Source organism: Physella acuta, unplaced genomic scaffold (assembly GCF_028476545.2).
Source record: "Physella acuta isolate Inbredline_101_S28 unplaced genomic scaffold, ASM2847654v3 ptg001919l, whole genome shotgun sequence".
Classification (NCBI taxonomy): Eukaryota; Metazoa; Mollusca; class Gastropoda; family Physidae; genus Physella; species Physella acuta.
This window is the reverse complement of record NW_026733424.1, coordinates 96,131-123,119: the sequence shown is the minus strand read 5'-3', so window position 1 is coordinate 123,119 and position 26,989 is coordinate 96,131. Positions and strand designations below refer to the sequence as shown.

Here is a 26,989-nt window from a genome sequence, read left to right as displayed (position 1 = left end):
CAAAGCAGTTGATTATATCATTTTAAAACTCTCAGCTAGTTAGTTGAAGTTATTTTAATGCAACAAAAATGAACAACCCCTTAAGCTAAGAAATACGAATTAAAACTAGCTTGAAAGGCCGTATAGAAACAAAAAAAAACAGCACAGGGTGTATTCAAGCATGTCCGTTACATTTCACTGAACCTTTTCAACGCGGAGATTTTGTAATTTGAAGTCGCAAGACGTTCGGGCCAGAGCTTTGAAGTTTTTCTGACAGGCGGTGTGTTCGTGTCTGGGCGTCATGGGAGTCACGCACTGACTCAACCCTCCATGCTTCATTGGCCACATAGACTCCTATGTATACGTAATATTTTTTATAGGATTTATTTTCTTTCTCAAGCCTTTGAAATTAGAAGCAAATCTAGGACAGTTTTGAGAGTAAGGTGCGGTAGCAATGACGTCATTGCCGCTGAAACCACGTGATGATTAACCAAGGCCAATAACCTCAGTTCAATTTGTTGTAGATCTAATAAAGATCCGGTAACATTTGTCTGACACTGGGTCTTGGTGTATACAGTAAGTTGTGTCTAGTAACTGGTTCTGGTTGTTTTACAGTAGGCGTCTCTTGTAGGTCAAGGTTGTTAGTAGAAGGTCGGAGCTGTGGGTGGATCAGGGTTGTTGAGGGTGGATCTGGGCTTTTGGTGGTAAGTTAAGGTTGCTGGTGTTAGGTCCGGGCTATTGGTGGTAAGTCAATGCTGTTGGTATTAGGTCAATGCTGTTGGTGATTGGTCAGGCTGTTGAGGGTGGGTCTGGGCTGTTGGTGTTAGGTCATTGCTGTTGGTGGTTGGTCAATGCTGTTGGTAGTTGGTCAATGCTGTTGGTGGTTGGTCAATGCTGTTGGTGATTGGTCAGACTGTTGAGGGTGGATCTGGGCTGTTGGTGTTAGGTCATTGCTGTTGGTGGTTGGTCAATGCTGTTGGTGGTTGGTCAGTGCTATTGGTTGTAGGTCAGGGCTGTTGGTGGTAGGTCAATGCTGTTGGTGGTAGGTCAATGCTGTTGGTGGCAGTTCAATGCTGTTGGTGGCAGTTCAATGCTGTTGGTCAATGTTTTTGGTGGTTGGTCAGTGCTGTTCTGGTTGGTCAATGCTGTTGTGGTTGGTCAATGCTGTTGGTGGTTGGTCAATGTTTTTGGTGGTTGGTCGATGTTTTTGGTGGTTGGTCAATGCTGTTGTGGTTGGTCAATGCTGTTGGTCAGTGCTGTTGGTGGTTGGTCAATGCACTTGTGGTTGGTCAATGCTGTTGGTCAGTGCTGTTGTGGTTGGTCAATGCTGTTGTGGTTGGTCAATGCTGTTGTGGTTGGTCAATGCTGTTGTGGTTGGTCAATGCTGTTGTGGTTGGTCAAAGCTGTTGTGGTTGGTTAATACTGTTGGTGATTGGTCAATGCTGTTGGTGGTAGGTCAGGCTGTTGAGGGTGGGTCTGAGCTGTTGGTGGAAAGTTAAGGTTGCTGGTGTAAGGTTCGAGCTATTGGTGGTAAGTCATTGCTGGAGGGTAGGGCGGAGCTTTTGAGGGTTGGTAGTTGAAACATTGTTATCTATGTTCAGATCAAATTTGTTGATACCTTGTCGAAATAACTGTGGATTATCTATTTTCAATGACAACCTGTTGTTTTTATTTGTAATTTTTGTTCTATTAAAACCACCCCAGGCAATACACTAGTGTGTCCTCATTATTCATAAATGTGCTCTATAAAAATCTAAGAACAGGGATTCATTTGGGGTTAAAAGACCATAAAGGATGGGGCGGGCATTATGGGATATTGGTTTGTATTAAGCAGTGCAACCGATAGATCGTTTCCGAACTGGAAACTGGGTCGCCTAGTATATTATAACGGGAATGGGAGACACTTTTTTGCCAATACTTTTTAAATAGTTATAGTGATAGGTGGCTATATTAAATCTATTAGCAGCTTAAATTTAATTGTTTTATTAATGTGTATTTTCTTGTCAACACTTGCTACTATTAAGAAGTAATTTAACTAATGAATATTTTACGTTAAATCATCAGTTAATTGTCAGCTCGTTTAAATCTCATGTATATGCCAGTGAGAGGAGTTTCTCTTAAGAAGTTATTTATCTAAGGCTGCATGGCTGTTATACATTAACTTTTATAGCTATATGGCTTCAACAGGTGGCGTATTAATAGCTGTATACTGTATAGCTTTAAAAAACTTTAATCAGTGACCTTTTGTCTAGCTGTGTGACTTTAACCAATGACATATGTCTAGCAGTATGGCTTTAACCAGTGACCTATATAGCTGTATGACACCAATGACCTATGTCTAGTTGTATGGCTTTAAAAAGTTTAACCAGTGACCTATTTAGCTGTATGACTTAAACCAATGACCTATATAGCTGTAAGGCTTTAACCCATGACCTACACAGCTGTATGGCTTTAACCAATGATCTTTCTATAGCTGCATGACTATAACAAGTTACCTATGTTTACCTGTAAGGCTTTAACCAATCACCTATCACTAGCTGTAACCTATTTAACATTTTGGCTTTTAACCAATCATCTATCTCTAGCTGCATGCCTGCACTTAATGCAGCACATTATCTATGAACAACTGCCCTTCCACTTCCTCATTTGTCTCTTATCTAAAACCTTTATCGACCTGAGATGATCCATTTCAATTTAAAATCTCGTTTTATTTTTAACCACCGATCTCGACTATGTGGCCTGTGTTGAAATGCCTGGTCGGTTTTTGTCGCAACAAATGGATTAAAATATAAGGTGACAATTTTTATTAAGGTGGATTTTGTCAGGTTGAGTTAGCATCCTGTAAAAAAGGTAGGTATTTTTATTGGTTGTATATCAGTGTAACATCATCCTGGTTGAGATGCGTAGCCTTGTATAACAACCTGGTTGGTATGTGTAGGTAAAAATGTGTAGCCTTCTATAACAAACTGGTAGAGATGTGTAGGTTTCTATTACAACCTGGTTGGAAGTGTAGGTTTCTCTTAAAACCCGGTAGAGAGGTGTAGGTTTTTAGAAAAACCTGACGTTTTTGTGTAATTTTTTTTTCGCTTTGTATATCCCCGAAATGTTAGCTGTTATAATCGTTTAAAGAGCGACCTAAGTATTGCTTACTTATCAAAGTCACGCGACGAACGTCAAATAATGACAGTGTTTGTAACAATACCTTTCAACTCTAAACTAACCCTAATTCATGTATGTTTACAATCTGTAAGAATGTCCTTAAAACGGTGCCAAGCCTAACCCTTACATCTCATGTAAAGAATACTTAATAATTTTTATCATACCTAATCGACCCCCCCCCCCCCAACCCTCTTAATAAAGAAATCAAAAACAACCCTAAACGTTTATAGATGTTTGAATAAGCAATATTTACTTGGTACTCTAACATGGGCGATCACTGATATACTGTATTTGCGAAATATCGTGTTACGTTATTACACGTTGCACATATAATCTGCGCACATCATGCTTTCACACGCAACACACGCAACACACGCAATTTCTATACACATACACATAACGACCGTACATAATGGCTATACACAACCCATATACAGGAACCTTTCGTGTCGATTGAATGATCTTTTATGGTCGACCTAAAATGTGCTGTAGAAATTTTATTAACTTGTTTATACATCTTTTCATCGCAGCGACTGTAGGAATTGTTGGGGGGGGGGGGGGTGAATATAGGAAAATGGAAGGTTGGTGTTTGGTTGAGGCTTGGGTTGGTACACGGAAGTGAATCTAGAGACGGTTAAACGGAATTGTGAAATAATTTAAACTAGTCACGGCTGATGTTTCTGTAATTCTAGTATAGTTTACCTCTAAAGACGGATCTGTTGAATTGGGGGAGGGGGGGGGGATATAAGGATAGCTTAGGCGTGGTCTCGGTTGATGATGTGTTTAGTCGTATGGTGATAAACTGAACAGTTGTCAACGTAGAAATACCTATTTTAACCCATCCTCTACTCCATAAAACATTATAGAGGCCCAACATATCTTTAGACGAACCCTCTACCCCATAAAGTTTGTATAGGTCTACAATTTCTTTATACCACACCCTCTTTATATACATTTCTTAGTCACGCATCCTCAAGCTAAAGTGACTTAAATATCAATTATGAGCTTCGCGTCATTTTACAAATAGCTTGCTACATCTTGATTAGAAACCACTGAAAAGTCGTCTGTTGTTTCAAATAAAGAACGTGTAAGCCCGCCTTGTCAATGTATTTCTCTGTACCGCCCCGTATAACAAAATATAACATGATAATAAACCACCCTCATTCCTTCCTTTGTATTGTACATGTACACAAAGTGTGTATTTTGTTTTGTTAAAGGATAGACTTTTCATTATATACGCGTCATGTTTTTTTTAGCTTTGAATCCCCAATAGACTTGGAGACAATAGATACAAATATTTACTTTACTATTTCTTCTAAACATTGTTGTCCGTTTCACGCGGTCTTGTTTACAGTTCACAGCCCCCTGTAGTTTAACGAAGTTTTTTAAAAATAGCAACAACAAAAAAAAAATAACTTAAAAAAAAATGTAATACTTAATCCAAGCCTCCGCGTGGATTGTTAACGATACACCCCACAAATATTGTCAAGTTACTGACATTAATCTTTGTGATTTGCAAAACTCCAAGACAAAAGCGAGTCAGTGCGTAAAGGTCGAGACGTGACGTCATAAGTCTTAACATTTTTTAAAGGCTTAAGGTACGCAACGTGATCTGAATTACAAGGTAACAGAATCTCTACCCTGAGTCCACACCCATATGTGTGACAACCGAACCTCCCCCACTCTCCTAGTGTATTCTGATCTCTAAAGTGTGTCTGGTCTTTGGGTCCACGCATACATTCATTCTGTTTACCCGGCATGCCTTGACCCATACATTACCTTGCTCAATTAATAACATAGGCAGCGTGTTCAGCATGTTTAATCTCCTGGGATTTAGAATTTAGACCGTCACTTGTGTATGTTTGATACCCTTAGAGCAGGGGTCTCCAAACTACGGCCCGCGAGGTCCTCTTATCCGGCCCGCGGATATCTTTTTGTCCATGGAAAAAAACGTTTGTTGTCCGTTTGTTGTTGATGGCTGAGGGCCTTTGCCCCGAAAAATAAAGACATGCCTGGAAGAAACTGGCCCCCGAACTGAAATTCGATACTTAATGCGGCCCTCGGACTGAAAAGTTTGGAGACCCCTGCCTTAGAGCATTTCTGCTGCTTGAGATAATTGAATTTGCAGTGGTGTCCAATACCTGTAGTTTTGTCTAATTGATTCTCCCCAGGTCTGAGAATATGTGTTTACTTTATTCTCCCCACCCCCACCCCCTTTCCTTGTCTGAGCATGTCTGTGTTATGTCTACCTGAGACCCTTGCCTGAAAATGTCTATATTTTCTAGGATCCCTGTTAAATTACTGTTATTTTGTTTATTGATTCCCATCTCTATATTTTCATAAACGTAAACACGTCTGTTTATGAATTCAATCCCCGCTTTACTGTGTTTTTTTTTTTACTTTGCACGTTGTATCCTATTACCATATAGCATTAGGCTGTTGACAAATTTCACCCACCCCCACCCCTAATGTTGTTGCGTCGCCTGGAGTTTTCACATCGGCTCTATTTATAGCAGTAGGGTGGGGGCTGCAGTGGTTTGGATTGGGTTTCTCTATGCTGAAGGTTTAAGCTGGTTTAAAACACGGATTATCCTCTGTAGTAACCGCTGGTTTAGGGTTTTATACGAGGTGTACACGTCGTATTTTATACCTAGATGTGCATTTTGTTGTTGCTTTCTTGGTGTGTGTGTGTTGTTGTTTTTTTTTATATAGAGCGTTTTAGATACTTCCACATTTTGTTCGCAGATGGTTACTTATTCTCCGTTCTTACTTGCAAAATATTGGATAGGAATTCCTCCAATATACTAAATAATTCCATGTCAGCTTTCTGTGTGCCTAATGTTTCATTGTCTTCGATTTTAGCTTTGTTTTTCTCTTTTAGGTATGTGCTTCCATAGCCTTTGTCCATCCAAGATTAATCTACAAGGCATCAGTTGTTTTATTTTGCTAGTTTTTTTTTTCTCCTAGATGGGTTTCTAGTCCACCCCGCTCTGATGGATATCTAACTCACGTTAGGGAAAGTAAAGACGGCTGGGCATAGTGCTGACCACACTATCCCTTCATAGGCCGAGGTCACAGAAACAGATTAACTCTACTTTACTTGCCTCATAGAACGTCAGGTTTGGAAGAGGAACTTTACATTTAAATGGGTTGCTGTCCCAAGCTAACGAGCCTCATCTTCCTAGGCGGAAAGCTATAACTAAAAATGAAATTCAAGGCCTGTTTTGGAATACAAAATGTGTACACATGAAGACAAAAATATGTGCACTTTTTGCGGCAAAGACCTTGGTTATGCTTGCTAGCTTTTAACTTTTTCATTTTTTCAGTATGTTTGTCTGCATCCTCTCCCCCTCCCCTCTGCCCCACCCCTCAGGGAAGTGGACCTAGTCTTACACGAAAGTGTTAACGGCCTTACCTATGGCCGCTTAGCTCGTGAGTCAACAAACACAGTCCACTGGTTCAAAGTCCCGGTGTGAAGCCAAAAAACGACCAGAAGATTAGGGTTCAAATTCTCTAAAGATGCATCCTGGTTTCGTGGGGGTTTTATTTTATGAGGGACCCGGATGTGACGTAACACGGTGTTTGATTTAGGTTTTCTACTTTCCTTTTTTTTTTTTTTTGCTGAAGTCGTACTTGTCACTGTTTTGCTTTTGTGGTCGTGGGTTTGCTAGATTTGAAGTCGGAAACTGCAATACTAAGATTTTATAAATTCTTAGATATGCTGACTCTTGTCTTTATAGGCCAAATACTTCTTGGCGTTTCTAGTTCATGTGTTGGCAAATAATTTTTTACATTATTCAGTTTATGAACTTTTGCAGCTAATTTTTTTTTTTAATTTAATTTTTTTCCTTGCACTGAAACGATAAACAGCAAGGTTATTCATTTTAACAGCCTTTTTCGTTGTTTTTTTTTAAAGTAGTGTGCCATTTTTATTCATTTAAAAAACAATGATTTTAAAAACAGCATTACTTTATTTCAAGAACGTTATGCATTCATTATTTTAAAAGCCACAATTATTTATTTTTTAAAAAAATTAGGTTTTCATGCTTTTAAAAGCCGCAATTATATCAAAAGTCATCTCCTGTTCTGAGACTTAGGCCCCATTGGTCTGTTTAAAAAATAAAAACTGATTTGATCAACACAATGGGAGACAACTCCGTGAGCTGAAGTCATCCCTACGTGTTTACCTCCCCCCGTCCGGGCTCTCAAAAGTTAAAAGAATGGCGTCGCTGTTCCATCTTCACCATCAACACTTTATTTTCTCAGCCACGTGTGCGCATCTCTCATCAAACGGACTTCCCAAACAAACTGACCATTGTAACCAAGGTGACCAGACTTCCTCTAACTAAACTGACCCAGGTTTATTTGGTGAGGGGAGGGGTAGTTTATATCTTAACGACCGTGACCTAGTTTTCCACAACAGACCGGTGTTTGATTTTAATGTCAATGTAAATTTTCACCTGTCTCTCTGATTATTGATAGCATGTCTTGTCCGTTGATTAGTCAATCGTGTGCTGTGTGACTGCGACCTGGCGCCCCCAGGCAGCAGACTTTGGCCCAGTTCACGCGCAAGGTTATTTTGTTTGTTGTTTTTTTTTTGTTGTCTGTCTGCGCGAGGTAGGACTTCGGCTGGGGCTGTGTTTGTTTACAAAAAAATTGTCAGCGAGAGTTATCGGTCTTGGGTTTGGGGTCAGCGTGCTGTTAGTAACCAATGTGTAGTGTGTTGTTGTTGTTGTGTTCAAACATGGACAAGAAAGACATCCACGGTTAGTAGAACCGGCGTTTTCATTTCGGTAAGATCTTTTACATTTTAACCGAATCTAGATCTATAAGAGTTTTTTTTTTAATCAGTGGCCGATAATAGACTTCTGAAAAAAAAAAAAACGTGTGAAGTTGTTTTGCTATATTTTGTTTTATGAGGTTTCGGTTTCGTGTACGGTGTTGTGGTCAGAAATTGAAGTTAGAGTTGTAGTAAATAACAGTAGGACTTGTGGTTTGTGTTTGGAAAGGCAGCGTTTACATTTAGGCCTACACGTTATATTGGTATTCCGTCTACTACTAGTAACCTAACAGCTCATATTTGTCTGCGGTTAATTACTGTTATGGTGACAAATAAACCAGAAAACATACGTTTTTATGTAACTGGCTCTCCGGGACGAAACTATGGCCACGTTTAGCTTCAATGCTCATTAAAATTGCAATCCCATTGTATTATTATATATTACGCATGTAATTATTGAGCTTAAAAACAAAGCCCGTGTTTTAACCTAATTAGGGCATGCACATTTTCATCTCAATTATTCCGTTTGTTAACGCTGTCAATAGAAATGCCTATATTATTAAGCCCTCTCTCACCTGTATCACGTGACTCGACCACACACACCTCACACAACACCTGCACATATTTCAACATTTCCCCATTATGAGCTGTCCTATGGCTACCTCTGCCATTACACAATAGTCTCACACGTACAGTTTGTGTGTGTCTTTAGTTGATCGTAACTTTGAGTTCTGTTCACCAATATGACTCATAACAATAGTTATTGTAAAAGCTAACACTAGCCATTCAGCAAGACGTTGAGTTACCTGCCCCCTCTTCTCCCCCCCCCCCCCCCCCCCCCCACACACACATTACTGGAGTGTCATATTTCAAAAGAAAACAATTTGAATAGGTCTGGGAATTCTTGTGTTGTGTAGCCCAATAATGTACACTTTACCCTTCTAATGGGCATTCGCTTGTAAGTTAAACTGTTTGCGTGGTATGTCCCTTCAGGGTATTGATACTGAGGTTTGTTTTGAGAGCAGGCTATGATGTCAAGTTATGGGGCATATGCCCTAATTTGGGCATACCACTGGGCACGCCTTTTTTGTTTTCTTTTCTCTGTGCACACACTTTTCTTTTTAAAAGTTCAATAAACAAGAAGTCCTAGAAAACATTAGAGTGAAACAAATGCAATTGCGAATTCAATGCACCGATGTGATTTTTTTTTAAAAAGTTTATTCTCTTCATGGAAGCATTGCTTAATTCAAAGTATTTTATTTCATAACATCCTATTTCTTAGAACTGAATGTTAACTATGGCGAATGACGTTGAGCTCATGTTCATATAGCCTTAGTTATCTTCAATTTACACGCGTTATGTCATTAATTTACACGCATAATGTTATCAGTTTACACGCGTTCTATTATCAGTTTATACGCGTCACATCGTCATTTTACAAGCATTGTATCAAATTTGTAGGCGTCATACCAATACACATAGATTTACACGCGTTATATCATCAATTTACACGCATTGTGTCAATGTACACGCATTATACCATCTATCTATCACAGGGGTCGGCAACCTTTTGAAGCGGAAGAGCCAAAAGTTACAATTTTCAAAATTTCCCTGGTTTTAAAGAGCCATTAACATTTTTTTTATTTCAAATATTTTATTTTTTATTAAGATTATTAGTATTTGTTCAAGGAGCTGGAGAGCCGCATCTTGACATCAAAAGAGCCGCATGCGGCTCGCGAGCCGCAGGTTGCCGACCCCTGATCTATCATCAAGTGCGAGATGGACCGCAGACTTCACCGTCTTATAATTTGACCTCAGTGGCGTCGCTGTGTCGAGTTTAACCCGGTGCGGAAACTAGGGTTGTCACCCCACCCCTCCCCTACCCCACCCTCTTAAAAAGTGTGCATTTTCGGTTAGTTTCACCTGTCTCCCTTACCTTTGTATTATGTTTAACAGTAAATTTTACAATTTTCGATTTGGTGTCACCCGGTGCGTACCGCTCCGCATTATGACACTATCGTCTGGACTTAATCGTATTAGTTATGCTGTATGTTATTGTTCAACCGCATAGTCAATGTAAACTTGGTATGTTCATAATGCTCATAATTGAGAACATACATGCCTGTCATATCACATCGTTACCTGCTGTGTCATACACAGTTTACATAACACATACATCTGACACAATGTTAGACTTCTTTGATCAGACTTTACATTGAGTTATGAAAACCTTGAGTTATGAAAACATTGTGGAAAAAAATGCTGACAAGCGCTAGACAAATGACTGTGTTGACGCCTGAGTTTTCATGCGAGGAACATTCCTGACACGGATAGTCACAGTAGTGGTGGCTGGTGTATCATAAAATGTTAAAACATAAGTCTAGTTTGTGAAAAGGGGGGTGGGAGGGGGGGGCAGTAAAGGGGGGAGGGAGAGGGGCAGTGTAGGTATACCACGTATGGGCCATCACAGTAACTGGCTAGTGCATCATGAAAGGTTAAACATTCGTTCGCATAGTTGTACCACCTATAGATAGTCACAGTACTGGTCGCTAGCGCATCATAAAATGGTAAAACAAACGCCTAGTTTTTGTGTGGAGATGGGGAGGGGGGCAGTGTAGTTGTACCACCCAACAGGCTTTAGGGTGTTGTTGCGGGTCAAAATATTGGACGAGTGATTTATGGCATCTAGTACGGTCACGTACGGTCGCTCATAAATGACGTCACGCTGTCGTAGTCTAACTTTTCCGTTGAACCTATTATGTTACACGCTTTCTCACAAAATACCAGTTATTCTCCCCCCCCCCTTTTTTTTTTCTTAATTATCTCACAAGTTAAAAACTATAATAACTATAATAGTAAAATTGCTCCTATTTTGTATTCTGAAGAAAATATATAACGAATGCTACCTCACATTTCTTGAACCCACTCTCCCCCTTCCCCCACGTAGAACCTCGTCATATAAGTGAGTCCCGCCTCCTTTTAACCATGAGGCTATTTATGGCCCCAATGAGAACATGACTTAACAACATAAGCAGTCACGACGGTAACTTACAGTAAATCTTACCAACTTTAATAGATCGCATCTTCTTCTTCGTTCTTAACTGTAGAACAAAATTAAGTATATAACATGTACTATATAGGCCGTTGCAGTGGCGTAGCGAGGTCGGGTGTCACCCGGTGCGGCACTTAATAGTGCCACCAGAGGCGTAGCGACCCTTACCGGGGACAAACTTTCAAATTTTCGATTTGCACCCCCCCCCTCAAGTTTTCGATTTGCACCCCCCTCCCTCAAACTTTCGATTTGCACCCCCCTCAAGTTTTTCTCTATATATTTTGCTATTTTTTGCCTTGGTGTCACCCACCTAAATGGTGTCACCCGGTGCGGTCCGCCCCCCCCCCCCTCGCTACGCCCCTGGCCGTTAATTCCAGCCTGTTCTTGATTGGCTTCCACAGCCTTTGTCCAACCAAGAACAAATTACAAGATAGCAGTTGTTTGATTTAGGAGGTTTCTCTCCTAATTGGGTTTCTGTCCCCGGCTATCGAACCTCATCTGTCCTTCCCTCTCCCCCCCCCCCCCCCATTCCAACTCAGGGCCCATCGGTTTAGCAACCATGAGCTTTATCCAACCGACCCACACCGACCGCCGTCCACATCTTGATTTCTGACAAAAATAACGCAGTCCCTTTTGTGAATCGTGTACGACATAAAAAGGTTTGGGATAGATGTTGCTTCTTTTTTAAATGTCTGCGTCTTGTAACAACTGGTGATGGCGTGGTACTGGGCGAACTGTGTCTGTGTTTCCTGCACTAAACAAACACAGGAGTTTGTTTTAAAAATTGGCTCTTCTGGGTTAGAAAGGTTGACATTTCACGTTAATTTTTTTTTTAAACTTCCGTATGTTGAGAGAAAAAACAACAATCCAAGAGTAACATTTTTAGAAAGTAAACCCAATAAAAAATACATATTGTAAAATTCCATACTTGAAGAATGTACACTAACCATTTACATTGTTTAAAATCCCCCCTCCCCCAAGAACGTCTACCCTCCCCCCCCCCCCCCCCACCGAAATAGAATTTATATAGAAAATATCTTTTATCAGTGTCCGTCCGTCCCCCCCCCCCTCTGAAAGTTTCAAGTGCCACCCCCCTCCCACCTCTCCGCAGGAAAAAGTCTGAAGAAACACCGGTTCCAAGAAACGTACTGGTTTAGATCATGCCACTTCCTTCCTGATAAAATTTTAGCAGAAATAACCTAGAGCATTACGTTGTCTATTATCTTAAACCGTAACTAAAAATAACCCAAGAGATAATTCGTTATCCGTTGTTTGAATCTTGAGATAGACACAGTTCTTGATTGCACAGCCCAGCACTGATTTCATTATTGATTCGTTTCCTCATACTTAAGGGCCTTCGGAACGTAATTAAAACTTTTCATTCGTTGTTGCACGCGCGGCTAAATTTATCTTATTATACAGTGTCTGTTATCGATTCCCATCACGTGCAAGAGTTTATCTTCTTAACCTTTATCCCGGCTTATCCGAACCTTGGGATTAAGCTAAGCTTCTTGTTCTGGGGTCTAAACTCCCCGGCGTCGGACTGGGTGGATTAGCAGTGAGATTAATGGAGCTGTTTGCTAACATGGCAATATGCGGCGCTCCATGAGACTCGTACAGCCGAGGGTGAAGGGGGTTATGTCCCAGCACCATGAGACTCGTACAGCCGAGGGTGAAGGGGGTTATGTCCCAGCACCATGAGACTCGTACAGCCGAGGGTGAAGGGGATTATGTCCCAGCACCATGAGACTCGTACAGCCGAGGGTGAAGGGGGTTATGTCCCAGCACCATGAGATTCGTACAGCCGAGGGTGAAGGGGGTTATGTCCCAGCACCATGAGACTCGTACAGCCGAGGGTGAAGGGGGTTATGTCCCAGCACCATGAGATTCGTACAGCCGAGGGTGAAGGGGGTTATGTCCCAGCACCATGAGATTCGTACAGCCGAGGGTGAAGGGGGTTATGTCCCAGCACCATGAGACTCGTACAGCCGAGGGTGAAGGGGGTTATGTCCCAGCACCATGAGACTCGTACAGCCGAGGGTGAAGGGGGTTATGTCCCAGCACCATGAGATTCGTACAGCCGAGGGTGAAGGGGGTTATGTCCCAGCACCATGAGACTCGTACAGCCGAGGGTGGAGGGGGTTATGTCCCAGCACCATGAGACTCGTACAGCCGAGGGTGAAGGGGGTTATGTCCCAGCACCATGAGATTCGTACAGCCGAGGGTGAAGGGGGTTATGTCCCAGCACCATGAGACTCGTACAGCCGAGGGTGAAGGGGGTTATGTCCCAGCACCATAAGACTCGTACAGCCGAGGGTGAAGGGGGTTATGTCCCAGCACCATGAGACTCGTACAGCCGAGGCTGAAGGGGGTTATGTCCCAGCACCATGAGACTCGTACAGCCGAGGGTGAAGGGGGTTATGTCCCAGCACCATGAGACTCGTACAGCCGAGGGTGAAGGGGGTTATGTCCCAGCACCATGAGATTCGTACAGCCGAGGGTGAAGGGGGTTATGTCCCAGCACCATGAGACTCGTACAGCCGAGGGTGAAGGGGGTTATGTCCCAGCACCATGAGACTCGTACAGCCGAGGGTGAAGGGGGTTATGTCCCAGCACCATGAGATTCGTACAGCCGAGGGTGAAGGGGGTTATGTCCCAGCACCATGAGATTCGTACAGCCGAGGGTGAAGGGGGTTATGTCCCAGCACCTTGAGACTCGTACAGCCGAGGGTGAAGGGGGTTATGTCCCAGCACCATGAGATTCGTACAGCCGAGGGTGAAGGGGGTTATGTCCCAGCACCATGAGATTCGTACAGCCGAGGGTGAAGGGGGTTATGTCCCAGCACCATGAGACTCGTACAGCCGAGGGTGAAGGGGTTATGTCCCAGCACCATGAGATTCGTACAGCCGAGGGTGAAGGGGGTTATGTCCCAGCACCATGAGACTCGTACAGCCGAGGGTGAAGGGGGTTATGTCCCAGCACCATGAGATTCGTACAGCCGAGGGTGAAGGGGGTTATGTCCCAGCACCATGAGACTCGTACAGCCGAGGGTGGAGGGGGTTATGTCCCAGCACCATGAGACTCGTACAGCCGAGGGGGAAGGGGGTTATGTCCCAGCACCATGAGATTCGTACAGCCGAGGGTGAAGGGGGTTATGTCCCAGCACCATGAGACTCGTACAGCCGAGGGTGAAGGGGGTTATGTCCCAGCACCATAAGACTCGTACAGCCGAGGGTGAAGGGGGTTATGTCCCAGCACCATGAGACTCGTACAGCCGAGGCTGAAGGGGATTATGTCCCAGCACCATGAGACTCGTACAGCCGAGGGTGAAGGGGGTTATGTCCCAGCACCATGAGATTCGTACAGCCGAGGCTGAAGGGGATTATGTCCCAGCACCATGAGATTCGTACAGCCGAGGGTGAAGGGGATTATGTCCCAGCACCATGAGATTCGTACAGCCGAGGGTGAAGGGGATTATGTCCCAGCACCATGAGATTCGTACAGCCGAGGGTGAAGGGGGTTATGTCCCAGCACCATGAGACTCGTACAGCCGAGGGTGGAGGGGGTTATGTCCCAGCACCATGAGACTCGTACAGCCGAGGGTGAAGGGGGTTATGTCCCAGCACCATGAGACTCGTACAGCCGAGGGTGAAGGGGGTTATGTCCCAGCACCATGAGACTCGTACAGCCGAGGGTGAAGGGGGTTATGTCCCAGCACCATGAGACTCGTACAGCCGAGGGTGAAGGGGGTTATGTCCCAGCACCATGAGACTCGTACAGCCGAGGGTGAAGGGGGTTATGTCCCAGCACCATGAGACTCGTACAGCCGAGGGTGAAGGGGGTTATGTCCCAGCACCATGAGACTCGTACAGCCGAGGGTGAAGGGGGTTATGTCCCAGCACCATGAGACTCGTACAGCCGAGGGTGAAGGGGGTTATGTCCCAGCACCATGAGACTCGTACAGCCGAGGGTGAAGGGGGTTATGTCCCAGCACCATGAGATTCGTACAGCCGAGGGTGAAGGGGGTTATGTCCCAGCACCATGAGACTCGTACAGCCGAGGGTGGAGGGGGTTATGTCCCAGCACCATGAGACTCGTACAGCCGAGGGTGAAGGGGGTTATGTCCCAGCACCATGAGATTCGTACAGCCGAGGGTGAAGGGGGTTATGTCCCAGCACCATGAGACTCGTACAGCCGAGGGTGAAGGGGGTTATGTCCCAGCACCATAAGACTCGTACAGCCGAGGGTGAAGGGGGTTATGTCCCAGCACCATGAGACTCGTACAGCCGAGGCTGAAGGGGATTATGTCCCAGCACCATGAGACTCGTACAGCCGAGGGTGAAGGGGGTTATGTCCCAGCACCATGAGATTCGTACAGCCGAGGCTGAAGGGGATTATGTCCCAGCACCATGAGATTCGTACAGCCGAGGGTGAAGGGGATTATGTCCCAGCACCATGAGACTCGTACAGCCGAGGGTGAAGGGGGTTATGTCCCAGCACCATGAGATTCGTACAGCCGAGGGTGAAGGGGGTTATGTCCCAGCACCATGAGACTCGTACAGCCGAGGGTGGAGGGGGTTATGTCCCAGCACCATGAGACTCGTACAGCCGAGGGTGAAGGGGGTTATGTCCCAGCACCATGAGATTCGTACAGCCGAGGGTGAAGGGGGTTATGTCCCAGCACCATGAGACTCGTACAGCCGAGGGTGAAGGGGGTTATGTCCCAGCACCATGAGACTCGTACAGCCGAGGGTGAAGGGGGTTATGTCCCAGCACCATGAGACTCGTACAGCCGAGGGTGAAGGGGGTTATGTCCCAGCACCATGAGACTCGTACAGCCGAGGGTGAAGGGGGTTATGTCCCAGCACCATGAGACTCGTACAGCCGAGGGTGAAGGGGGTTATGTCCCAGCACCATGAGACTCGTACAGCCGAGGGTGAAGGGGGTTATGTCCCAGCACCATGAGATTCGTACAGCCGAGGGTGAAGGGGGTTATGTCCCAGCACCATGAGACTCGTACAGCCGAGGGTGGAGGGGGTTATGTCCCAGCACCATGAGACTCGTACAGCCGAGGGTGAAGGGGGTTATGTCCCAGCACCATGAGATTCGTACAGCCGAGGGTGAAGGGGGTTATGTCCCAGCACCATGAGACTCGTACAGCCGAGGGTGAAGGGGGTTATGTCCCAGCACCATAAGACTCGTACAGCCGAGGGTGAAGGGGGTTATGTCCCAGCACCATGAGACTCGTACAGCCGAGGCTGAAGGGGGTTATGTCCCAGCACCATGAGACTCGTACAGCCGAGGGTGAAGGGGGTTATGTCCCAGCACCATGAGACTCGTACAGCCGAGGGTGAAGGGGGTTATGTCCCAGCACCATGAGATTCGTACAGCCGAGGGTGAAGGGGGTTATGTCCCAGCACCATGAGACTCGTACAGCCGAGGGTGAAGGGGGTTATGTCCCAGCACCATGAGATTCGTACAGCCGAGGCTGAAGGGGATTATGTCCCAGCACCATGAGATTCGTACAGCCGAGGGTGAAGGGGATTATGTCCCAGCACCATGAGACTCGTACAGCCGAGGGTGAAGGGGGTTATGTCCCAGCACCATGAGATTCGTACAGCCGAGGGTGAAGGGGGTTATGTCCCAGCACCATGAGACTCGTACAGCCGAGGGTGGAGGGGGTTATGTCCCAGCACCATGAGACTCGTACAGCCGAGGGTGAAGGGGGTTATGTCCCAGCACCATGAGACTCGTACAGCCGAGGATGAAGGGGGTTATGTCCCAGCACCATGAGACTCGTACAGCCGAGGGTGAAGGGGGTTATGTCCCAGCACCATGAGATTCGTACAGCCGAGGCTGAAGGGGATTATGTCCCAGCACCATGAGACTCGTACAGCCGAGGGTGAAGGGGGTTATGTCCCAGCACCATGAGACTCGTACAGCCGAGGGTGGAGGGGATTATGTCCGAGAGAACAGGGGGATAATTGTTCTGGTAATTAGTTCGTGACCTGCTCTATTTTTGGATAGTAATTTACAATTGTCGTTAGTGTTGTGCAACAATAAAAATGCCAAGAGAAAAGTCCGTTTCCTTCTAAAATATAATGGCCATTATTTGTGTGTCAGATGTAATTATTTCCCCCCCCCCCCCCCACAATCTGTGTGGGTTATATAAATGTATTCCTGAAGTTCCCCCATTGTGGGTTTATTTATGAAGCGCTCCTAATCTTGGTTTATTTCTTAAATGCTCCCATTTTTTTACATTTAAAACATAAAAGGACCCCATTTTTGTGAGTTATGTGTGTGAAATTAAAAGGACCCTATTTTTTTGTGATTTGTGTGCAGAAATTTAAGCCGGCTTTTAACTTGTGATCTCGTGATCATAACAGAGGCCAAACATTATGAAACGTAAGGGATTAGTTGAACTCTTGTAACATCCAGTCTAAGTTAAGTCAAAGTCGATTATAACATAGCGCCTGCATAACAAATAATCACATAGCTTTGTTCGTGTTTTGTTTTTTCTTCCTTACTCCATCGTTTCGCACCATCTCTAATGATACCATTCATTACAACACAAATAAGCTATGATGATAACCCCACATCAGGTGATTTCTGTACTCATCCGTGTTGTCTCCTGTATACACACGTCATATAAATCAGCACATTGATAATCACACATTGAAGGGACCATAAAACTGGCTCTACACATAGTACCTACATTTTTTTTATAATGACCTTTTATTTAAAGTCGGACATAATTGATTGTCTCAGGGCTATACATTCAATTATACATTAGTAAATATTCATTGTGGTGAGCTAAAAGTAATAGCATTTTAACAGGGCGTGGTTTATCTACTTGGTGCAGTGTAGATTTCAGGAATGTTGTCCTTAGGCAATATCCAGATATGGTCAACACTATGGAACGTGTCTCCCTGATGCCTACCAAATTATTTTGACAGTTAGGCCCTATATACGCGTACAATTTTTGTTCACGGGCCGTGGGTGGGGCAGTTGTCACGTGGTTTAACTTACTGTCATCTGCGTCGTCTGTCATTGAACTGTCATCTGTCACTGGTCATTGAAATGCTAGACAACACGGCCATGTTACATACCATCTGGTTGTTGTTACATACCATCTGGTTGTTGTTACATACCATCTGGTTGTTACATACTGTTGATGTTGCTTATATCCGTGTTCAATATCGCAACGCGACATACTAACCCAACATTAAATAACATATCCTACAACACTGTTACATATCATCAGAGGCGTAGCGAGGGGGCGGCGATGCGGACCGCACCGAGTGACACCATTTAGGGGGGTGACACCAAGGCAAGAAATAGCGAGGTCGGGTGTCACCCGATGCGACACTTAATGGTGTCACTCCCAGAGGCGTTAGCGACCCTTCCAGGGGACAAACTTTCAATTTTCGATTTGCACCCCCCTCCCTCAAACTTTCAATTTGCACCTCCCCTCAAACTTTCTATTTGCACCTCTTAAAACACTATTTAAAACTCGAATTAATCACTTAATTAAGTGGAATTATCATTTTTCTCTATTTATTTTGCTCTTTTTTGCCTTGGTGTCACCCCCCTAAATGGTGTCACCCGGTGCGGTCTGCGCCCCCCCCCCCCCCCCTCTCTACGCCTCTGCTCTTACAATATATCCCAACATTACAAAGCATGGCCTACCAAACTGTTACATGTCATTCCAACTTAAACACATATCCTATCGCACTCGTACATACTACCTCAATATGATAAAGTCGCACTGTTACCTAACATGGTATTGCTACAAATAAATACAGTACCACATACGTTTTGTTTACCTACCACTATAGTCCTACATCTTATTTGAATTATCGGGAACCAGTCATTATTCCATTCTATTTAAACCACAACCATGCGTACGCCCCAGTGTATCTGCCTTTCTTGCTTAAAACAAAAAACCACGTACATGCATAAGCCCGTGATTCCCCCACTCGGCTCTAATGACTCTATCCTAACCAAAAACCACCTGCGTGCATATGCCCGTGGTGCCCTACTCTGCCCTTATTACTAAAACCACCTGCGTGACTATTTCGATTTCCCCCATACCTTGTCATCCACCCTCCCATATTAGCGCACAAAAACTAATCTCAGCTTATCGATTTCCGATACGTTAAGACCCAGGTAAGTAAAACAACGGACGCGATAGGGACTCAAGATGGCGTGTAGCCGGTGTGTAGTGTTGATAACGGGGTGTCACATGGAGTGTCTACCTACAGGTAGGCTAGCACCCTGTCCCCGTGTTATGAAAAGACTTTTAACTTCATCGATTTACGACATTTAAAACTTTTTTTTTCAAATCGTAAATTACAAAAGTTAAATCGGCTGGGTGAGAAAAAAAGGAGACAAGAGTGAAAGTTTTCGTAGGTTATTAATTTGCTTCGTTGATAGCTGGTGTCAATCTTTCGTTACTGCATCACTTGATATACTTGCACGGCTGGGTAAATGTAATATATTATTATGTTACGGCCAAAGTCCGAAACGCGCATTGGCCGACTATCTTGGCCAGTGTCCGAAAAGCTTAAAATTGACATATATCGTACATGCGCAAACTGGCCACTATGCCCTGGCCAATATCCGAAGAATTTTAAAACTGATATCGTATTTTGTACACCCACATCTACACACCCCACACCTGTCAAATGCAGACCTCAACATCGACTTCCTACGCACATCAAATCGACAGCAAAATTGAATTCCCTCCCCCCCCCCACACACATACACTGCCAAATTTTCACAGTTCATTCACAATTTTTGCAAGGGTTCACTGTGAACAAATATCAGCTTCGATCACATCTCCCATCGGCTATTGATTTTGTTTCGTTTCTAATTGATTTTTTTCTCTTTATTCTAAGAGAGAAAAAAAACAGCCACGCCCGAATATTGAGACAATGTGGCGGTGTCACGCATCACGTGATAGGATCACGTGGAGATGCGAAACTTCATTTTGTTTTTGACACCTTTAGGCGGCAACTGCGCAATGGCAGAAATGTACTTTACCGGAGTTTTGGGGCGAACGTTAATTGCAATAATCAAACAGGGACCAATATAGAATTCAAGCGAAGATAAGCAAGGGATGTAACCAACCCAATATGTATTTTTCTAAAACATAGACCTACGATATGAAAAATGAAGAGACGAAAGAAAATACAACGAACGTATCATTGACTTGAGTTATGATACCTTCTGAAAACTAGATTAAATCCCTTTCATAGTCATCGTATTGACTACTGTAGGCCTACACCAGGGGTCTCCAAACTTTTCAGCCCGAGGGCCGCATTAACTATCAAATATTAGTTCGGGGGCCAGAGTTTCTTCCAGGCATCTCTTCGGGGTAGCTGAAATGCCTTTAGTTGGGTGTATAGAAACTATATTTCCCTCTCTTATAGTTATGGGTTCAGAAAATTTCAATGACTAGTTATGTTTGCAGCAGAGGCCAATTGCTATACTCATTCTTCACCAGACATTTATGGACGTGGCTTGCCTACTTTCCAGGAAGTCACCTATTTCCTTTCTTAACTTAAATACTCTGCTCAGAAGTTTCTCACAACTTAGCCATCGTACTGCTGTGTAATATAGTAAATATTGCGATTCTGTGTTTGTATCTTTCAACATGTCGCTAAACTATCTAGGGTTAAGCCCATATGACCTTATTAAATTCACCATCTTCGTTAGAGTATTCAGTACACAGCTTAAGTCCATATATTTAGCACACAAAGCTTGCCATTTTCACCAATGTCTGTAAAACGGCGGGCAATGGTATTGCAACCAAAGCTACATTTTCAAATTATTTTGAATTTTCTGGGCAAAGTTCCTCAGCCACCTCCAAGAAACATTTTTTCCCGTGGACAAAAAGATCTCCGCGGGCCGGATGAGAGGACCTCGCGGGCCGCATCCGGCCCGCGGGCCGTAGTTTGGAGACCCCTGGCCTACACTATAAACTTAATTCTTATCGTTTCTCAATCTTTAGTTGTTTCTTTATAAACCGCCCTCTAGGGCTTACACAGTAACCGCAAAAATTCTCTACCGTCAAAATATTATCCTTTGTTTTTTCTTTCCGTAGATTTTTACCTCATAATAAAATTTCCTTGCCGTGTATCAACCCCGTTTTTTAATCAATAACAATCGGGTAAACTTCTACTTCAGTGGCCGAAACTTATGTAGTAAAGCTAGCAACAGGTGGTGTGGTCTCACTTACGTCATATCCACACACAGCCGGTCACTGCAGCAATAGGCGGTGCTCTACATTATAATGCTACTGAAATTTGTTCCTACCACTTATTAGTTGGCAAAATAAAAAACAATTGTTTTTAAAGGTTTTCTTAATTATCCTCGATTGACGTCATATTTAGAGACTAACTACACATGCAATGTGAATTATTTTAAAATTAATTATTAAATTAAAATGTAGATTATTTTTTCTAAATTGCGTTTGAATGTTTTCCATATAAGTTTTAATAGATTTCATTTTTATTTTTATTTACAGACATCACATAGTTCTATCACTGAAGACATAGTTTCACTGGAGTCTTATTTCGACTAAACTTGGATCGGATTACATTTCGTTGTTGATAATTAATTGTTGCCATCACGAAGGATAAACACTTTAAATTTCTGACTTGAAGGGAGATAATCGACTTTAACAAAGTCTAGATCATCACTTCTCTTGAAACTTGTTCCCACAAAAAAGTGCCATAATGGGTATGTGGAGCCAGAGAGCTAGCATCTACAAGGTGACTCTTCTCTTCAACTACTTCATCTTCCTGGTGTACGCCCTCGCTTTCTGCATCCCAACCTGGTGGGGCGTCACTTACTTCCAAGGTCTTTGGGTCGGATGTTTGGGGACTGACACTGCTAAGATGACCAACTGCTCCAAAAAGGCTTTTGGTGATGATGTTGGTAAGTTGTTTTCTATGTTCTCATGTTGTGTGTGGGTTTGTGTGGTTGAAGGGTAGAGTGCATGCTTACCAACCTAGAAGCTGTTGAGTTCAGTTCCTGAGGATGAGTCTGTAAGATATCTTTGAGTACACCAACTACTTATGTCTTATGGGCCATCAAGTTAATAAAGCTTACTTTGCTGTTTACTTTTAATTTTTTATTCATTTTAGCAGAGGCCTAGCGATCCTTCCCGGCGCCCGGGGACAAACTTTCGATTTGCACCCCCCTCGAACTTTTCATTTGCACCCCCCCCCCCCCTCAAACTTTCAATTTGGCGCGCCCCCCCCCTAAGGTCAGCGCCCGGGGACATATGTCACCCCCCTCGCTACGCCTCTGCATTTTAGAATGTACTGAGATCAGTGGCTATTGTTCAAATTTGCCAACCCCTTAGTTAGAGGGTCTGTTTGAATGCTGTAAAGAAAGAATTTAAAAAGACATTTACTATGTTGACATGGGTTCCGATCCAGCAACTGACATTTAGATATCATATTCTCCACCCGGCCACGACATCGATTCCCAATTTGTCAAAATTTAGTATTTTGTATTACTTGAGACTGAGGGGATTAGCCTAGTTGCCAGAGTCTTCAGACAGCACCCCACTGAGATCAAACCTCCTAGAAGCCTTTTTATTTTCTCTTTATTTTCATCTGAAAAAAAAACTTTTTATGCTGCTGAACTTGTGTTTGTTGGTTGTCTAACTTTATTTTTAACTATATTTCTAAACTGTAAAACTGTGACATATCCTCGCTAAAATATGTGTATTGACTTTTATAGACTGCCCTATTTCCTTTTTATTCATTCATTCTAAACTGACCAATGCCAAACCTTGATTACTTTAGTTAGTTATTTTTAAAAAATTCGACTTTAATTTTTAAAAATAAATTTTTTTCAATTTTCTAGTTTGGATGGATGGTGTACGAGGTGTTTGGATTGGTGGCATGGCCTGCTACCTCCTGGCTGTCCTGTACAGCCTGATACAGAACTGTTGCGGGGATCCTGACAGCAAGGATTATGGTTTTACTGGAGTCATGACTATGTTGGCTGGTATGTGTTTATTTTCATCATCCCCTAGACCTTTCCATCTTTGATTCTAAGCAGTGATATGCCTTTCTTAAGTGTTAGCTATTGGATAATTGTTGTTTTTTCTTATTTTATAAGCAAGTTAGCCCATGTCATATTGGTTTCTACACTTAACTAATTTAATTAAAACTTTTGTACTTACATTATTTTCCATATGACTATAAGTTCCCAGTGTTTTTAATAATTTAAAAAGATAGATATATAAAAATTAGTTAACATTTGTACATTTTAAAAATCTAATTAGGGTTATGTGGAGCAGCTGGTGTGATTGTTGTGGCCATTGAGGTCGAGATAAATATCAATGCTAGTGAGCTACTCCCCGCCACCAAGCAGTACTACTGGGGTTACATGCTGGCTTGTATCGCAAGTGGACTTGCCCTGATCCTGGCGCTGATTCTCCTCATCACATGCAACATCAGAACCAACGACAAGGCCTCAGCGTCCAGGACTGCGGATTACGTGTTCAACCAAACCCCAGCCAACCCGTACGGCCCAGAGTACACCAACCACGCATTCAACCGTGATGAAATCCCACTAGCCAACGGCGTGACGCACAAGCACGTCCCAGTCAACAACCCATACTCCATGTACGGGAACGGTAATGGGCCTCAACACCCCAGAAACGGCGCCCCCTATCCAAGCTATGTCGGCAATGGTTACGAAATTACAAGACCCAACCAGCGCAACAGTTACGCTGAGTCAGCAGACCTCAGCAATGGATACACGACAGAGTTAATCCAAGCGGAGCACACGCTGAGTAGGTCAAATTTAAATCTGGCCGGGCGCGGGGATGGAAATTATGCCAGAAATGACACCAGGGCTGACTATGTTATGAATGGCAACAAGCGGTATTAAAAAGTTTCGTCATGGTCATAATTCTACAACTAAGATAAATTTGATACAGCAACATTATTTAGTTAATTTTAAACAAATCAAAGTTGGATACACATAGGTATTCTGTGAAGTTGCCACGTTTTTAAAGATAATCAAAAAACTGAAAATTTGCCTGTAATTCATAAAAATAGGTTAATTATTTTGTAAAATGTAAATGTAATGATTTACTAGTAACTAGAGGTGAATTTATTTTTAAACTTAAAATCTATGCAAATTTAATTTAAATATCTCTATAATTCGGTATACCTGCATGCTAAAAAAGTTAATTGATAAACAATTAAAGAAATTTGGCTTTAAAATGCGGAAACATTTTTTGAAGGAGGTTCTTAATTGATATTTTTTGTTAGAGATTGTAGGCCATAGTACAACAAAAATAACAATTCTAGATACATTATTTCTAGATGTAGATTATTACTTTGTCAATAATTAATTATTCATTTTAACATATTTTTAAAACATTATGAAATGTCATTTAAATTTAATTCTCAAAAAAATTATTGTAACATCAGACTCTTTGTCCAACCAATGAGCAGAGATTTACAAGTAAAACTTTTGAGACTTCTTAATTAATACAAACTTCTTATCAAATTCTTTTTTACTGGCAAATTTCAGTTAAATAAAACATAAGGCTAGCTAGTTTCAAGAGCTTTAAATATATTTCATTTCATTTTCAATTAAGGTCTAAAATTTAAACATTGATATCTAGGCTAAGCATTAAAAAATATTTTTTCATTTAAAATTAGCTCAATTTAATTTTTTATAATTAAAGAGCTCTAAAGACAGTTTTTTTTAAAACTTTGGAGCTGGAGAGTCAAAATTAGTTTTGGTCGAATACAATGTAAATCATACTGATGTTAAATAATGTACTTTCTAAGCTTCTGAAAGCTTGTGAAATCATTCTGGGTAAGCTTTTGGATGTTATGTTTGTATAGTTGAGTACTTTCACTAGATGTGAGGATGAGTTCTTTCTGGGACGTCTGACTAATGAGTGGTTTGTCTTGTATCAGGGAAGTATTAGGACTGTTGTTGCCATGCTGTGCCTCAATATATATCCAATCATGTTCACTTCCAGTTTGTCATGTGATTGGATGAATGAGTAGTGTTCTTCAAGTTGTGAAATGTGTGTGGTGGGGGGGACAGGTATGAGAAATTATGATGTATTGATGACCAAAAAAAGCATGACAGAATATTGTGCAACCAAAAATTTTGCCAACAGAAAAATGTGCAAATGTAAACTCATTGTACTAATATAGCAACATTTGTTTCATAGAAAGATCTTTTATTATGCTAGATTTTACATATGGTCATTTTTTTTTACTAATATCTTTTTTAGTTAAAAATAAAATCCATTGCGCATTTTTCTGTTGCTCTTTTTTTTGTGAACTGACCTTTTCTGACTGTCAAAAGGGATTTGTTGATTATTGTTGCTTAATGTTTACTAAAGCAATTTTCTGATGGTAAATCTTGTTTGTTTGCTTTGATGAAAGGAGCATAGTAAGAGGTGTGCAAGATATTGAGGTAGATTACTTATGGTTATGTCTTTGCTACGAACTTTTTTTTATTATTATTAGAATAATAGTGTACACTGAAAAGAAATATTGTAATCGTCAAATAACATTACAAAGTGTTGAATTTTTAAACTGAGTACACGGCTTATATCATTGTTGGTACTTAATTAAACCTTAATCAATGCAATATATAAAAAAAACATTCCAATAGCACTGAGGTTTATTCTTTTGTTTTGTAAATATTTCACACTTAAAAAGAATAATATTTCTGTTTTTGTATTGCCATGCTACTCAAACAGTATCAAAATTATGCCAAATTTCATTTGTATATGTTTCATAATCTTCTCACAATTTGTTTGTTAAATACATTTCATACTTTGTAATTGCATTACCTCTCTGACTGCTGTATAGCTGCAAATCATTTTTTTACTGCTAGTGTTTCCAAACTTGGCACTATGTGCATTACTTTTCAGACTGCTGTATAGCATTATTGTACTTGCCCAGATTTGGCATTTTCAGCCTTTGTTTTTTTTTTTCAGAAAAAGTTCTGTGATATTTCATAATATTAAATTTTAAAATCATCTAAAAATGTTAGGAGATAAGTTTTTTTTTTATTGCTTTTGTAAAAACTAATTTTAGATTGAGAATTAAGGCTTCGGCAAGTTAGAACCATTTTTTTTATACACCTGTTAAATAATTACTATTACTGCTATTATTCATAACCTACTCATTAATATATGTATACTGGTAAGTTATCTCTATCATTTATACTGTACAGGCATATGCCCATTAATTCATACATATCAGGCATTTGCCCATTTCTTAAATAACTAATACTGGTCATACTTATGGCATGAATTTTAGTACTGAAAAAATACATTTTTTTTTATTATAAGCTGGATCATTAATTTATTACTGGTATGTATTTGTACTATCATGAAACTATTAAATACTATAAATTATTTCTCTAAAAAATGTTTTTCCAGTTTTTATTTTAAGACTGAAATTGTGTGAGTGACAAATGAATGACTACATTGAATACTTTGTGTAGCTTTATCTACACATTTTTGTAACCTAGTTCTAAACCTAAAAATAAAATTAGTTCTAGATGAACTCTACTTCACCTAATCTATTGCATAAATATTGGCATTATCTTCGGAATAGGCACATGCTAAACTTGTCATTGTTGAGGGTTGAAAACTTGCAAGATTCCACAGGCATAACAGACATGGAATTAACCAAAAATGTCTGTTATTTAAGCTGTTACATTAAACAATTCCAAGTTGATTTATTCCCTCCATTTAGTAGAAGTTAATTTTTCTACTAGAAATTCAGATGATGATCATCTTCCACAGAAAAAAAAAAAACAGACGGTAAAACTTATAGCAAAAAAAAAACAGTATAACAAAGAATACAAAACATGAAACAAGATATACAATTTATAATAGAAGATATGTTGAATGGAAAGGAAAACAAAAGCTAGAACATCATTGAAATTGAAACATTTATTGGAACACAGCATTTCTCTACACATCAAAGTGCAAAAGATACTT

At 41.8% G+C, this 26,989-nt stretch overlaps 1 protein-coding gene across 7 annotated transcripts in view; it reads left to right on the top strand.

Moving 5' to 3' along the window:
- The window catches only part of LOC131931209 (uncharacterized), a 32,734-nt gene extending 6,313 nt beyond the window's left edge, over positions 1–26,421 (top strand). For 4 of the 7 annotated variants that reach the window (XM_059287926.1, XM_059287925.1, XM_059287924.1 and 1 more), the window contains 3 exons: positions 21,503–21,915; positions 22,855–22,998; positions 23,279–26,421. In XM_059287926.1, the coding sequence (XP_059143909.1) occupies positions 21,714–21,915; positions 22,855–22,998; positions 23,279–23,889 (957 nt within the window). In that variant the 5' untranslated portion in view covers positions 21,503–21,713 and the 3' untranslated portion in view covers positions 23,890–26,421. Of the gene's footprint in view, positions 1–2,706; positions 2,830–7,674; positions 7,932–21,502; positions 21,916–22,854; positions 22,999–23,278 lie in introns of those variants that run through there. The other 3 variants (XM_059287930.1, XM_059287928.1, XM_059287927.1) reach the window with 3 other exon arrangements.
- Positions 26,422–26,989: the final 568 nt, after the last annotated feature.